At 33.5% G+C, this 15,744-nt stretch overlaps 1 protein-coding gene across 1 annotated transcript; it reads left to right on the forward strand.

The window, feature by feature from the left end:
- The first annotated feature begins 365 nt into the window (after positions 1–365).
- LOC132547281 (uncharacterized) lies at positions 366–13,380 on the forward strand. The gene is made up of 19 exons (XM_060211047.1): positions 366–453; positions 593–643; positions 1,581–1,793; positions 2,305–2,437; positions 4,280–4,493; positions 5,346–6,157; positions 6,261–6,378; positions 6,527–6,709; positions 7,058–7,094; positions 7,425–7,688; positions 7,837–7,884; positions 8,062–8,231; positions 9,201–9,405; positions 9,921–10,040; positions 10,677–10,831; positions 11,529–11,645; positions 11,863–11,977; positions 12,842–12,935; positions 13,251–13,380. The coding sequence occupies exons 1-19, from the start codon at positions 366–368 to the stop codon at positions 13,378–13,380; spliced, it is 3,267 nt and encodes a 1,088-aa protein (XP_060067030.1).
- Positions 13,381–15,744: the final 2,364 nt, after the last annotated feature.

Here is a 15,744-nt window from a genome sequence, read left to right on the forward strand (position 1 = left end):
TAGAAAAGTGATATCAAAATGGTCTTGGTTCTTAATTGATATTTGAAATTATTTTATAGGTGGGGTAGAAAAAGTGTAACAAGAACCTACTATACTCGAATGAGTCGCTGCTGTAACGGATACACAAGCCCACATTGTTCAGTTCGTAAGTATAAAGACTCGTCCTTTGTGATTCTTCACATACAAAATACGTCTGCAGATTAGAATAAAACTTTGATATAATAACTATAGCTTAGAAAGATAATTAACTATTAAAGTAAAACAGATAAGAACTAAAAAGAAACATATTCCTGACATATTTCGAGTCTTCAGGTATCATTTTTTGTAACATATATTCACTAAGGAATATAGCATTGGTGCTAAAAATGTGTAAAAAAATATCAGAAAACAACAAAGCTGAAAGGCTGCAGTCAGAATCCGATCGTGGTCAATGGTGGTCACCAGATATCAAAGGTAATTGATCATACTGTAGCACACTGCAATCATCGAAAACACGACTTTTTTTATTAAATCAAATATCTGTTTAATACAGATATACGTACCTCCATCCAACAGATTTGTTTTAATACTACTGTGTATTTGTCTGTTACAGCTATATGCAATCCGCCTTGTGATGGCGGGACATGTGTGGCTCCAAACAGGTGTCAGTGTGATAATGCGCATGGTGGAGTTACTTGTCAAACAGGTGTTTAGTCTGATCAAATCAGTTAAAACAAATATTACATAATTTGATATTTTTTCATTATCTAATTCAATAAAAGAAAAAAACTTGGTTATCCTCCAGTGAGATTATTTAGTCTACAAATTTCGGTTTCGTATTTTGACACTTTCTAACTGTGATCAAGTTATTATAAACACTTTTTTTGCTTAAACAATAGCTTAGAATGTACATTATATAGTTTGTATATCTTGTGAAAGCAAAATGAAAAAGGTTTTTAATGGTTGTTGTACACAGTTAACCAATGATAGTCATTGAAACACCAAAGAACAAATTTTAAAGGGAAATAAGCCGATACCATTATTGATAATGTAACACATTGTCGTCTAGCATTGTTATATGGTTTTATTACAGAAATATGTTCTCACTTGCAACCCTGCTTTCCTGGAATTTGTAAACTTCCAAACAAATGTAAATGCCAGTCTGGTTTCGATGGCCCCACATGTTTACAAAGTAAGTATCCTTATATTCAAGGGATCGATACGAACTTTCGTATAGTAGTGCGCTTTGATTAACAAAATTATAAATTTCAATTGTATTGAATGTTTATAAAATGTTTGGAAATATATCATCTTACGCGTACAGAATATAAATTTCACTTCCGGGTCTTACTTTCAGTATCATATTATCTGGCCTCGTTTTGATATTATTTATTTCTATTACTTAACATGCGTTTGCATTTTTGCATTTTAATAACGCTTGTTTTCATTCTCTTCTTTCTTTATCTGTGTTCGATAATTTCTTCTGTTTTATGCTGTCCGTGTTCAAATCTTTTAGGGCTCATATCTGTCATGATTTAAATGTTTTTAGCTTTTCTTGCATGTCGTAAGATTTGTTTAGGCACTGTTTCTATTCATTGCAGTGCTGTCTTCCCAATCGCCAACAATCCTTAGAGCAAGCACATACCTAATCACCAAGGAGAGATCGAGCGGGAAAATATTCGGCAAAATATTGGCTGATTCTACGTCACCAAATAGTAATTATGTGGATACAATATGGGTTATGAAACATGATTTCAACATTATCAATATCTACTTCGAATCAATTTACAACCAGTCCCCGCTCCAGGAAAACGGTAATTACATCGAAAATTACAGCCTTGGCGTTGTGGATAGTTGAGCACATTTGAGGCTTTCAAAAATTCAGCAGCAGGGTAAGAACATTTCACGAGCAATATATTGGATAAAACTATTCTTTACAAATAAGGTATTGTCAAATAAACAAACATCCCATTGATCATACACTCAACAAAGCAACGGAATAGTGGACACATTGACAATAATCACCATAAGAGGTGTCCATATGCATCGGTAAACACGATAACGTTAGACCTATCCAACAATATAAAATAAAACATTTGTCAACATGATACCTAAAGTTACTTTTAACAAAGACAAAGTAACATGTTCTTGATTGAGGAACCAAAGCAATGCATTATCTTTCACGATTCGTCAACATTAATGTTGACATAAATGAAACTATTCATTTATCAAGAAGGACATCGCTGGAAACAACCCTACTCTTCGGGTAGGATAGGCCGTAACATTAGTACGGTACTATGTTTTTTTTTTATTTTATTTTCACAGGATCATCTACGGTGTATAGAAAATCGAAGAATTATACTTGTTCAGACAATCCAAGCCCATCTCAACCTGTGACCGTGTTCAAATGTAACATAACTGACAATAATTTTGACTGGTTACTAGAGAATGGAGATATGTAAGTATATTTAAATCATCTTTAATGCATAGTGCAGTTCAATTATTGATTATTAACGAACGAGAGGACGAGGTTAAGCGGTTCTAGACTGAAGATAAACAGAAGTGTATTTGACTTTGCATTTCATCTGAAGATCTGTGATCGATAAATTTCTTACTTATTTATCCTCAAACCCCACCCACCCATCCACACTCACCCTACCACACCCCCACCACACACAGACACCCAAATACAGATACACACACACATACACCCTCGTTCGGTAATGAATTTTGCATGTTCAACTAAAGTGCCGTAATCGAAGTAATATTCACAATATATAACATATGGGAAAGCGGAAAATGACAAAATCCAATCACGAATATAAATCCCTTTATCCTACAACTGGCACTGCCATTGTTAGAATGCACATGCCGCATATATTTTGCTGTATTCGGCAGTGACGGAAAACAGCTGTATTTTAACACATGCGGTAATTCGACAGAATTACTCGCTGAATTTAATTAAATATTACGTTTAGAAATAAAAATAATTGTTGAAATAAGCAAATTTACCAGTTGTAATGAACAAATTGATTTAAGAAAATTCATGAAATCGTTGTAATATCCGATAAAGTTTGGAACTATGTTTTTGGGCGGAGCATTGTTTTGGAGTCCATCATCAAGCAAAATTCAGCTTAATGTCAATGTCAGGTAAACACAGATTAACAACAAACCTGTTTAAGTTTCATTAGTCTGATTTTCAGTCATTGTTGCAGGATGAATAGAATACATGTTCAGTGTCTTAAAATATAAGCTGCTTTTTGGCTAGGGAGAGCAAACACAAAAGTGGCTCACCAGAGGCTCATCACCTTTGACTTTCGTCACCTACAGCTTATATTATATGACCATGTATTCTCTTTTTACATATTTATATAGCAATATAAATATATATTTTGTCAAATGTTTCGAAATTCAAAGGACTATAAAAAAAACTTCGATATATCGCGTAATACAGACGTGTTTATGCTCATGGTTATAGTTGATGACACAATATTTCTACTGAACAAGCATGACAAATACCAAAATACATATTGAAATGAAAAGATACCATTCTTATCTTAAAACACTATCATTCATGAAAAATTAAAACATAACTTTAAATCGAAACCAACGAGTAATCGACAATTCATGCTTACGATTACATTCGTGCCTTCATGTCACACATTATTTGTATTTTACGGATCAACTTTAAATGAAACGAGGCACATAATTCAAGTGGCATTCACGTGTTGCAATAATTATTTTGAGACTGATACATAAACGCTATACATATTAATGAAATTAAAAGAATGCAAATTAATATCACAACACATTCTGTCCAGAACCGACAGCACTAACATCACACATCTTTGGTCGTAGAAATTACAAGGTCGTTTGCCGATGTTCTGACGATGGTTAGGCTGAATTAATAGGAGAGCGTATGACTAATAAAGAAATAAGTGTTCCCCATGCTTTTAGGCTTAAAATTGAAAAGTGACACTTTTGGTATGAGTAAAATCGTCCATGAAATAACTTCGATACATCGAAAGTATTATTTATAAAACATCGATTCATAAAGGGTTAGTTAGTAGTTATATACAAAATAAAAATTGGGACAGGACAAAACATTCAATACATCGAGAAAATCGAATAATCGAAGTTCAATTCATAAAAGTTTGACTGTATACATAAACATTCTATCCAGAAATAACACAATATATAAAATATATCAGTATAATATAGTTTTATAGATTATGACATGCCGATGGATTTGACATGACAATTATTTTGAAATCGTTCAGAACAAGTTTGTACCTTACAGTATGGTGGTGACGATATCAACACAAAGCGGTGGATTCCGAGACATCAATTCGACAACTAATCATAAGCACTTCTCACATGAAAGTTATGTATCACAAACATCAACAAAACAGATGGAGTTCAAGTTCGATTACCACCCACCGTACCACTGCTTGGAGAAAGCTAACTGTTCAACAGGTCAGAAGCCGCTGCATCTTAGTCATGATGTCACAAAGGTATGCTCTTTTTATAGTTTTACAACAACCAGCAAGTTCAATTATTAGAACAACTTGAATGCCACGTTTTAATTCTTTACTGTAATGACGTTATTCAAATTACACTATAGACCTTGATGACATTTTTGAAATAATCAATTATTTGAAAAATATTAAAACGAATGAATTATAATGCCTGTGACCTCTCTCTGGATTTTTATCTTTCTTTCGACATTATGACATTTTCAGTTGTGGTTTGTTAGGTTTTAACACTGTGAGGCCTTTTTATCTTTTATTCAATTTGTCACGTATTATTCTATTTGATCCTAACATTATCTAGAAAGGTGTTTTTATTTTGTTTGCTTTTGTATATAACGGTTGACCTTTTTTGCTATCGGGTAATTGATATATGAAACAGATCATATCAGCATCGATTTGATGTCACATCTAATACTGGTATCACGTTAAATGAAAAGAGTCTTTAAAAACATCAAAACTAATGACTTACACAAGTGTCCTTATTTTCTATCCCGTTTAACAGTAAATTTTCCATTGTTAACCACTGACTTTCAATATCGATAATGCGTACATTTACACATTTCTGCCATTGTTCAAGATCTGAAAAACCTTCATCATTTTCACTAAACGAGAAAACCGTCGTCTCTTTCTTGGAAGGTCCTGATATGCATTACACATACATGTATTTTACATTGCATACATAACATATAATATAACAGGATTATCTAAATTTAATTAGATTTGAAAATTTATGAAATAATATGCAAACAACTGTCATGAAACTAATTCAAAATAATATATACACTATATATAAATATGCATCTTCTTGACATATTAAGATAATTGCATTCACAGGAGCCGGTAAACATATCATGGGATGGATGGAGCGATCTTTTGTCGGGTGTTGATGTATACACAATACAAGTATATCCCTTGCAACAAGACAGGACAGGTGATCTGACTGAGGTTAACCCGGCAAATCCTATATATTACCTGACCAGTCTCTCTAACTCCTCCGACCCGTCATACCTACCGCCTTCACCCGGAATGTACTCGATTATACTAGAGGTTGGAGACAAAGCAAACAACACTAAATACAGTCGTCGAATGCTGCTGTTTGACGATGAATCTAACGTCACAACAACTGCTAATCCTATAAAGATAGAAGGTGCTGTAGGCGATGTAAACAATAGCTGGATCAATAATCTGCACGACCCAGTAGTGGTTAGCTGGCAAGGCCATTTTCGGAACAAGAAACATGAGGAATATCATTTTTTAAATGCTGTTGCTACTTTCAAACCACAGACAATAATGCACTTTCGACATAAGAATGTATCTTCAGTTTTAGATGACCACGAAGGAAAACGTACTCTAAAGAAAATACCCAACACGCATGGAATAACCAAATTACAAATAACCTATGAACTGAAGAATCACGGAGGACGTCATCCCTGGACTAATGTTGATAGTTTCTTAGACGAGAAGGCTACCCTTAATATTTCACGTTTGGATGGAGATACCGTGATAATATCATTGAAAGCATTTGATATATTGGAAAATAATGTGGAACAACAAATACTAATGAATGTTGACGCATCATCACCAAACGTCGAAACGCCAAAATTGAACCGAAACGTACAAAATGGATCATATCCTTTCTCGAGTGGGTGAGTTGTATTTCAGTCCAACGGCGTCCGTTGTACAACCAGATATCGGATAAAAGTCGTTTTTATTTATTTCTTGAATAATTCGTTTTGCTTTATTTTTCAGAATTCAATTTAACGCATACGATGAGCAAAGTGGTATAACCATGTTCAAATGGAAAATTAAGACTAATGATTCTGAAGAAATTTTTCATGAGGGTGAATACCAAGGAAACAGAACAGAGGTAATTAAACAAGGAACCTACACATCCGAAGTGATATAAACTGAATTTAGTCTGGAAAGTTTGATACAATTCCATTGATTTATACTCTCAAATTTCTATTCTATTATGATTAAACCATTGATTATTTGAAATGTATATCTATCGGCAGGCTAGACCATCTAGGGAAGAGGGGGTATGCAGCCCAGCCGGTGGTTGTTTTTATTATCTCCATATATTTGAGATTAACAACTGTTGGATGAAGGTACATAAGGATAGACTGGCAACCGAGGTCATTGATGTTTATATTGATGTTTTCAATCTGGCCATGCTGAACTCATCTGTCCAAATCCAGGTAAGAATCATCGCAGTCATATTGGATGGACAGCATTCAACTGGTCCGTTTGTACGTTTTTGATAACTACAATTATTCGCTATTGATGAAATCAGTTTGTGTTAACGCTTCTCTGTCCTATATTTGCCAATGTCCAACATACAATACAATACCGGTATGACACAGAACAAAACAGCATGTAAGTCTTCCTAGAAACATTTGAAAATGTTCAAGGAAAAAAACAGAACTTCTGCAATGTTTTATGTGGTTTCTCCAACACAAATGTCAAGGTATCTTTTTAAACCGCTACCTATTAGTAAGTAATTTAGATGCCAACTACAACTTTTGTTTTTCTTTTTTTACTTTCAGATTGATGATTTGCGTACATTTGATGGTATTGAAGAGTGTAAGTGTTTTGGTCAGTGTGGTCAATAAATATGCATACTGCATAAATTGTAATACGTGTGACCTGTAATATCAATAGTGGAACGAAGGAAATTGTCATAAAAGAAATAATAATAACAGGCTCATTAAGTACATATCCGTTTTAATATATCGCTAATAAGGATTGTAATTTTTCATGTTATATATCAAATGACTTAGTGTTCTATGAAGAAAAATATATAATGATATGATAATTCGCAAATGGTTTCCACCTTGATAGTATGATAAAATTAGACGAGGGAATATACATAGTTTCTAAGTGCACTGAAAAGGAAAAATGGAACATGTTTAGATTACGGCCCAATTGACCTTACGATTTCCGGCACAACATCCAACACTGCAAACTTTCAATGGCAATTCGGACCGAGCTGTTACGACCGTTCAGGAATACTTTTGAGGTACAATGTTTCTGGACAGACACAGACTATGCAAGTCCAAAAGGACTCCATATACTACACACTTGGGAACCTTGATTCAGAAACGACCTACACCGTCAATTTCGTCATTCAGTATGGTGATGAGGAAAGTGATCCAGTTCAGGTCACTTTTACCACAGGTAAATTTCTCCATTTTCTTGTAAATTTTGGTAATCAAAAATTGATATGCTAATGAAATATCACCTTTCTGATATCCATGATTGGAATATGAACATTTAAAACAAATATTTTTATTGCAAGCTGAAAATATATTTTTCGTTTTTTCAGGAAAGCAAGAAGTCTTGTCAACAGGTATTATTGCAGCGATTTCTACAGGTATGTTGATAAAATTCCAATACTTGATATTTAGCTAGTGTTTCAAAGAATACTATAAATGAAACTTTTCTGGTAGTTAATGGTATATATCAATATCAGATAACGAAGTGTTTTCCTAGAAATTACCTTTACACCAAACATTTATTAACAATATCATAACATCCCAATTTGTCCTAGTGATCGCGATTCTCGTGGCTCTGTTAATCGTTGGCATAGTGCTATGGAGGACTGGGAGGCTCAGCCGATACAAGGAATCTATCTACGGTCACATTCAAAGACGGACAGTCAAACGTCGACGCACCAACAACTCCGAAGTGAACCGAGATTTAGAGCGGAAGTCATTCGCGGTAACTATGTTTACAGCATTCCCGTGACACACACGGTCTTACAAGGTCATTGCGTTTTAAGTGTATTTTTTTTTTATTACAAGACAGGTCCATGTTATAAACACAGACTGCTTCGTCACGTGCCACAATATGCTTGCAACAAATCCCATGTTTCTTCTCACTTGAAGGGTGTGTGATACCAGGAATCGAAGCTGGCGATGCTGTCCTCATGTTCCAGCTGAAATGTATTAAAAAAATCGTTTTCAAGCACATATGAAAATATATATTTTATCAGAACAATGCCATAAAGATACAAGAACTTTAAAACAACAAACAAACAAGTTGCTTTTATTACAAAAACATTTGTCAAATACTACTACTTGGTTTTTTCAAACGTAGGTTCCTTTCTTTCATTCTTTTTTAAAGTTGTTTTTAGAACTGTCTGGGTTACTTATTTTGAAACGGGAAATGGTTTGCATTCTTTTTGCTTTATGGAAAGGAAATTGAAGATGCAATGACCTGTTCATACCTTAACTCATGCGTAATAAAAGTTTCTGAAATCATGTTACAAAGTATCGATACATTTACCTTTATTAACATAGTAAACCTTATTACTACAATTAGAATACATTCCTAAAACTGCTTTGTGAGATATAAATGATATTGTTCAGGAAAATTATTAAATAAATGTGGCATTCCCTTTGTTATTATCATATGGTACTTCTGTCGTATGGCATGTTGAAAGTAACCATTTTTAATGTTCATGACATTGAAATCTGGTGGATGCAAATGGTGCAACGATTTCGATTTCTTATCTTATTCTGTTAATTTGATTTGGCTTATTTGAAAATGGAAAGAAAATAAAATATCATTATTGGAAACAACTCGTAGGATGCTAAATGGCTTCCTCACATAGATAGTAAAAAAAAAATAAAGCGCCTTACTGTGATAACAGTTGTAACTATATCAACATCGACATTTTCCTACTAGAACTTAGCATATTCGGATGTCGGCGATGAGGATGTATACCTGTATGGCCAAATGGTTTTCAACGAGAATCAATCATGGGAGGTAAACCATGACAAGGTGTCCTTAGTCGAGAAAATAACATCTGGACGGTTTGCCGACATCTACAAGGCTTCGCAGAGAACCAAAAAGAATAATAAAATGGTAGTTATTGCGAAGGTACTGAAAGGTAAGGTTGAATTATGACACTTGTCTACTACAAAGAAAACATATCAAGACTAAATCAATAATCTTAGAGGGACACTGCTGGAGGAAAATATACGCCTATTGAATTATTTTTAGAATTTAAAAACACCTAAATGTATTGACTGGCATATACTTTGCATTTCAATTAGTATATAAGGTTGTGCTGTAAAGCTCTTTTGTCCTTCAAGGACTTTTTTGTGGAAGTTAAAAAATCGCATGTCATTTTAGAAGGATAGTACATGTATAAAAGCTACAAGAAGATAACAGTTTGCATAGTTTGTAAGAATAAGATAAAGTACAACCAAATGATGAACTAAACTGCAACAGATTCGTCAGAGAATCTCTCATTCGTGAAACATGAGAGGGCACTCGGTACATTCAATTGCATGATTATGTATATATATATCTTATTTTCTTATTTTAATACATAATTGTGATGAAAATGTAAATATGTATTGGCTATATTGATATAACAACATATTGATGTTTTCATTCAAGAGGCACATACAGAGCTTGACCAAATGGTTATGACCGCCAAGATAAATTTCTTTGCGACAATGGTTGATTCCCATCCTAATGTTGTCCAATTTGTTGGAGCCGTCCTTGACAACAAAGCATGTAAGCACTGCGAATAATAAGAATGGTAAATTATAAACAAATAAAAATACCTGAACATTTAGATACAAATTAAGTGTTGCAGAACAATTTGCTGAATAATAAATGAAACATTTCGCCGATTAGCATGACTGCAAACACCACTTGTGTAGATTAAATGTTTTATCAGGTCATAAGTAGGGGGCACACGAAGGACTTATTCCTTAATAAACGTTTTCAGATCTAAGGGTCACAGCTAGTTTGCTAGTAGAGCTTCATTACAAGATTGTATATAATGTGGTTCTACGACTCTACCTGATTCTTTCATGAAAAGCCAAATATAAACATACGTATCATAACAAGATGTATAAAAACCAAGATCTACTTTTAGACAATGTACCCCTAATACATAGTTGGGACCACCACAAAAGCCGTTCTTAATGATGCTTAACAAAGCAGTTGAATTCATTTCTTCATCAAATAACATTTTTCAGATAGTTCAAAATTCCTATAAATGTGATATGAAAGCAAATAATATCAGATAAAATACCTGTCCATAGAAATAAACATAAAAATTGATATAGTTTTAGGTATCTATTACAGTAGTTCCTTAATACATTTATAGAATGTCCATTTTCAATTCCTTGGTTTTTATTTCAGTGGGTCCATTTATGCTTTTGGAGTTTTATGATGTTGGGGTGTTGAGGACGTGGCTACAAAATCTGCGAGCAACAGTCAGCGATAGTGTTATTGACACCTTGTACCGAATTACTTTCGACGTCGCCCAAGGAATGGACTATCTTAGCTCTAAAAAGGTTTAAATTTCATTAAAGCGACATACGCAACGCCATGTTACCTAAGGATCCTACACAGGATTTAAAAGTCTTTAAACCTTTTGAAAATAATAAAATGATACCGATATTTAACATTCTGAATTCAAGCTCAAAATCAGTTAAACTAAGACATCGTAACTGAAAAATAAAGAATTACACGGAGACCTTGGCGAACAAGTGCAAGAAGAATATAACAAGGTATTCCGGAAGGGTAAACGTTTTCTACTTCACCAATGATACATGCCATGTACATTTTGGTCAATTCCAGTAAATGATCGCTGATGGGGGACAATGAAACCATCAGGCACATCAACAAGAACTGAACAAATAAATTTCCTATAACTCCTGCATAGTCTTGATCAGCTTGCATCTCTGGAAACCCTATATCATTCGGTTAACTGTCAACTATAGACTTATTTTCCAGAAATTGTGATATAGGAAAAATAATTATGGTTTATTGTTGCGTTACGTCCTGTTATTAGCCAGTATCTGTTAAGGACATGCTATGTTATTGATTTTGGTAATTAGCTGAACGATTCTTCACCTTGTAGATGTATCAGAAAACAATAAAGTGATACCCTTTCTTAACTATATTTATTACCATTTGCACTACACAATCAAGACTATATAAGCAATCTTGGCCTTTATCCATCTTGGGTTTTTCTTGACTTATATATAGATTATACATCGTCACCTTGCCGCCAGAAATATTTTCCTGACATCGTCACTGGGAGCAAAAGTTGCAGGATTCGGCCCGACAAGGGAAACAGAGCAGCAAGACAACGATAACGGAAAGGTCATATAAGCTATCAATAGTTTAACTAGTTGAGAACATGCAAAAAACATTCTGTGGAGCAAAACATTGTCCAGGATATTAGTTACTGACTGAAATGATTTGACCATTGACGATTCATTAACCCGAAAATATAATCTAATAATCTGATGTATTAATTTTGATTATAATGTTTTATAAACGGGGTGGAAGGTAAAATATGGTGTTATTTCATTTACAGAGTAAAGTGGCGATCAAGTGGATGGCTCCTGAATGTATGACTACCGTGAAGGACGCAACATTGAAGAGTGACGTATGGTCATATGGAATCGTCATGTGGGAAATCTTCAGTCTGGGTAGGTAATGTATTGTGTGACCATGTAGGAAAGACATTCCTGGAATAGTCGGATAAATATTCATGAAATGTTTTGTTATTTTGGGAAAATATTCGTCTGGATAGATATAGTATTTGGCTAAGATCAAGTATTGCTGCATATTTCGGTATTATAGATGGCTGAATAGATTGGCTTCCATATAAAGACTCGTGAATAATACCTAGTGTTACTTTCACAATCACCACTGTAACCCATTGAAAGTCGAGGACGAGTTATTCCCTAGAGGGGGAGTATGTAACCATGGAAAAATAGCAGCCGCAGTTCACCGCTGGCTCGGTTGAGCGTCAGACTAGTGAACCAGAAGTCCCGGGTTCAAATCCTAGCGGCAGCATTGGAATATATAACAGGCTCTGTTACATAGAAATATTTGTCTAATAATATAATATTTGGGTATTTATGTAATGTCACACCGGAAATAGTTAATCGAGCTAGATATAAGACGGCTATGAGATATACTGGATTTGTACAGTGGAATATGTTGGAAATGTTCAATCTGGTTATGTTCATTCAAAATAGATGGGGCATTGTTGTAGAAAACAAGTCATGATGTTTTTTAGGCCAAGTGGAAAATATACAATCGGGATAGACAACGAGGTCTGATACAATTACAGCATTCTTAAATTTTGTTTATTTAGAATATATGTGGAAATATATTAAAGTTATATCTAATGTTCAAATTACAACTAATTCTGCTTGCTGAAATAATATAATTGCCCTGGCTTGCTTTGACCTGACACGTAACATGTAATAAATACACTACAAAAAGACATCAACATGTTTTACATAACTTGATTGAGAATAAATCCTATCTCGTTTCTCTTGTAGGTGAAACCCCGTATCCCGGTGTGCGGAGTACGGATGTGGCAAACAAAGTTAGAAAAGGATATCGTATGAGTCGTCCCGAATATTGTGCTGACCTGTAAGTCATGACCTAAAAATACATACATTTAAACAACTATTTTTCCCCTGAAAGATCATTAAAGATATTGCGAGATTAAGTATCACGCAAATAATTTTAAATATAAGAACATGGTGCTTGCATAAAATTCAGTCTATGAAGTAGCTCCAGCCAGGACAATAACGAAATATATAAAAGCCGTCAGTTTATACAATAATTGTTAGCCAAATTGGTGATAAATAACAAGTTCATGGGATTAAAGATTCAATATAGTTAACGAAGCTGTTAACATATATAGATACGAATTGATACGATGTGTATATTATTACGATGTAGGCATTATGAGCTGATGAAGAAATGCTGGAGTGAAAAACAGTCATCACGTCCTAAATTCACGGCCATTGTCCAGGATATCAGCAGCACCTTCAGCTCGAGTCCAGACGATTACTATTACTATGCCACGTAATGACTGCGGAAATTGCGTTATTACATCACTACGGAACATGCTTTCAACACAGAAATTGTTGATATCACGTGTTTTAAATGCAAAATGTACCACGAAGTAGCGTTAACGCAAATTTAGCAAGCTTGATAATTTATATCGTTTCATTGTCTTATATTGTACTACAGACGTGAAAGTATATGCCTTAAATTAGATTAAGTGTTTCCTTACATAGAATAATTTCGTCCATATAGAACAGTTCTTTAAGTGTTTCCTTTAATGGAATCCATATCGAATATTTCATTAAATGTTTCCTTACATAGAATAATTTCGTTAGTATCGAATATTTCATTACGTGTTTCATTAAATGGAATTATTTCACAGGTGAAAAACACGTGACAGATTCTTAGAGTACTTCGTCATATAATAGATGCGTTTGTGTATATGAGGTTGCGTGTGAAGTTATTTGAAATATTTTTCTCGTCAATGATGATACCTTCTTTCCGATATTAGTGCGGAAGTTCCCATTATGATTTTGTCGACAATCTATATAATTTTAGAATAAATTATTAAAATCATTCAGGTTAAGTAATAAACTTTAGTTTTGAAATGACGAATTAAAGAATGACAATACGAATGCCAACTGGATAAGGACAATATCATTGTGCGTTACTTTCCATAAGGTTCATTAATGACAATTAACATCAAACAAATTTGATCTTTTCATTGTTTATCATATTACAAAGGGAGGCAACTTTAATTTGCTTTTATTACTTGTAATTTCCTATGTTTATACATCACCGTCATTTCTCAGCTGGCAATACACAATATATAAATCTGACTTACCTCAATCTTGTCTTGAAGATGGCAACAACATAAGATAATACGAGAATGTCTTTAGTTTATAAAGAAAAATACTTACTTCTAGAGTCGCACAGAGGAAAGGTTGTCGCATGTGTGCAAGATAAGTTGAAAGGGTCAAGGTGTGTGTGTGTGTGGGGGGGGGGGGGGGGGGGGTAAAAGTTAACAACAGCAATGCTATAATGTAATATTAATCATCTACAGAAGTACAATGACGTTAACTTTGAAATGAACAAAGAACATTTAAAAATATAAAATTATTATCAAGATACATGTAGCACATAACATACTACTGTCAATATCCACACATTACTTTAGAAAATGTTACAATGTTTTTCTTGTCTATTATATGAAAATCTTCAGTACTTTCATGACATTCCAATTATCTTTAGCAGTACATAATTTCTTCAATATTTCCGAAGTTTATCAATTGTTTCGACAATGTTTACATACCTTGTTCACAGGTATGCCCGGCTGTTCCCTTCGGACAGTGGCAGCGGTTTGGAGATATACATCTCCCTTTGTTTTTACAGGTCGGAGCACAAATCGCTGCAATAATTACAACGTCATTGTCAAGTAGTGTTCTTCCATATCTTTATATACAAAGTATCATAAACTAATTTGTCAGTGCATCTGTAAAAGTCCTGTTAATAATGATACATTTTACACATATATCAATAATGTCAGCTTGTTTAAATGATTTCAAGAAAAATAATATGTCTGCTTGTGTACATTATTTTAAGCCTTCATTTCATCATCAGGTAATTAAAATTTCTGAGAAGGATTTATGTTTAATTCATTGAGTTCTTTTATTTTCAGCTATATTTCGCAATTTTAACACTTTTCAAATATTTTGATCCCACAACATATTTTCTACGTATATTAATATCTTAGTGAAAAACATGTTTATATTTCATACACAATAAAAAATCATCTTGTTATACAAACAAAGAAAAAACACGAATCGACGAATCGAAATAGCCCTGTGTAAACCTTTCTAATACATGGGGTGTTTTGGATACGGTGATATTCGTAAAAAATCGATACAGACTGGATTCCCGATCAATATCATCCTCAATATAAAAAATAGCATACAGATATTCCTTAATTTCTTATAAAAGAAATGTAATATGTTATGTTTGATTATTTTACTATGTATTTATCAGACATTTTTTAAACATTCTTTTTTATTTTGGAATCATTTTTGTAACATATACATACATATATAAAGAAACATAGGAAAATAATATACACAGCATTCTCATTATTATTCACACATACAGATACACGCTTTCTTACACACACCTGCAAATCACATTTTTATACACTTATTGATGTCCTTATTGAAGTAAAACTACTTCTTTTTAATTATGTTTACACCCATATTATTCACAAAGACACATTTGCATGAAGAAACAAATAAAGGAAAGAAAGAATGTGAAAGGAAAAGATTTGAAGTTCATTTCATTTCTATATATGCTGATTTACAACCCATATCTGATATTATGAATTTCTTTTATATATAAA

This window comes from Ylistrum balloti, unplaced genomic scaffold (genome assembly GCF_031769215.1).
Source record: "Ylistrum balloti isolate Yb309-2 unplaced genomic scaffold, AGI_CSIRO_Ybal_v1 Utg369946, whole genome shotgun sequence".
Taxonomy (NCBI): Eukaryota; Metazoa; Mollusca; class Bivalvia; order Pectinida; family Pectinidae; genus Ylistrum; species Ylistrum balloti.

Coding starts and splice junctions, on each gene's coding strand:
- LOC132547281 (XM_060211047.1), top strand. CDS start 366: ATGTGTAAAAAAATATCAGAAAACAACAAAGCTGAAAGGCTGCAGTCA. Junction 7,095..7,424: donor ATTTGATGGTATTGAAGAGT/GTAAGTGTTTTG, acceptor GAACATGTTTAG/ATTACGGCCCAATTGACCTT. Junction 7,689..7,836: donor TCAGGTCACTTTTACCACAG/GTAAATTTCTCC, acceptor TCGTTTTTTCAG/GAAAGCAAGAAGTCTTGTCA.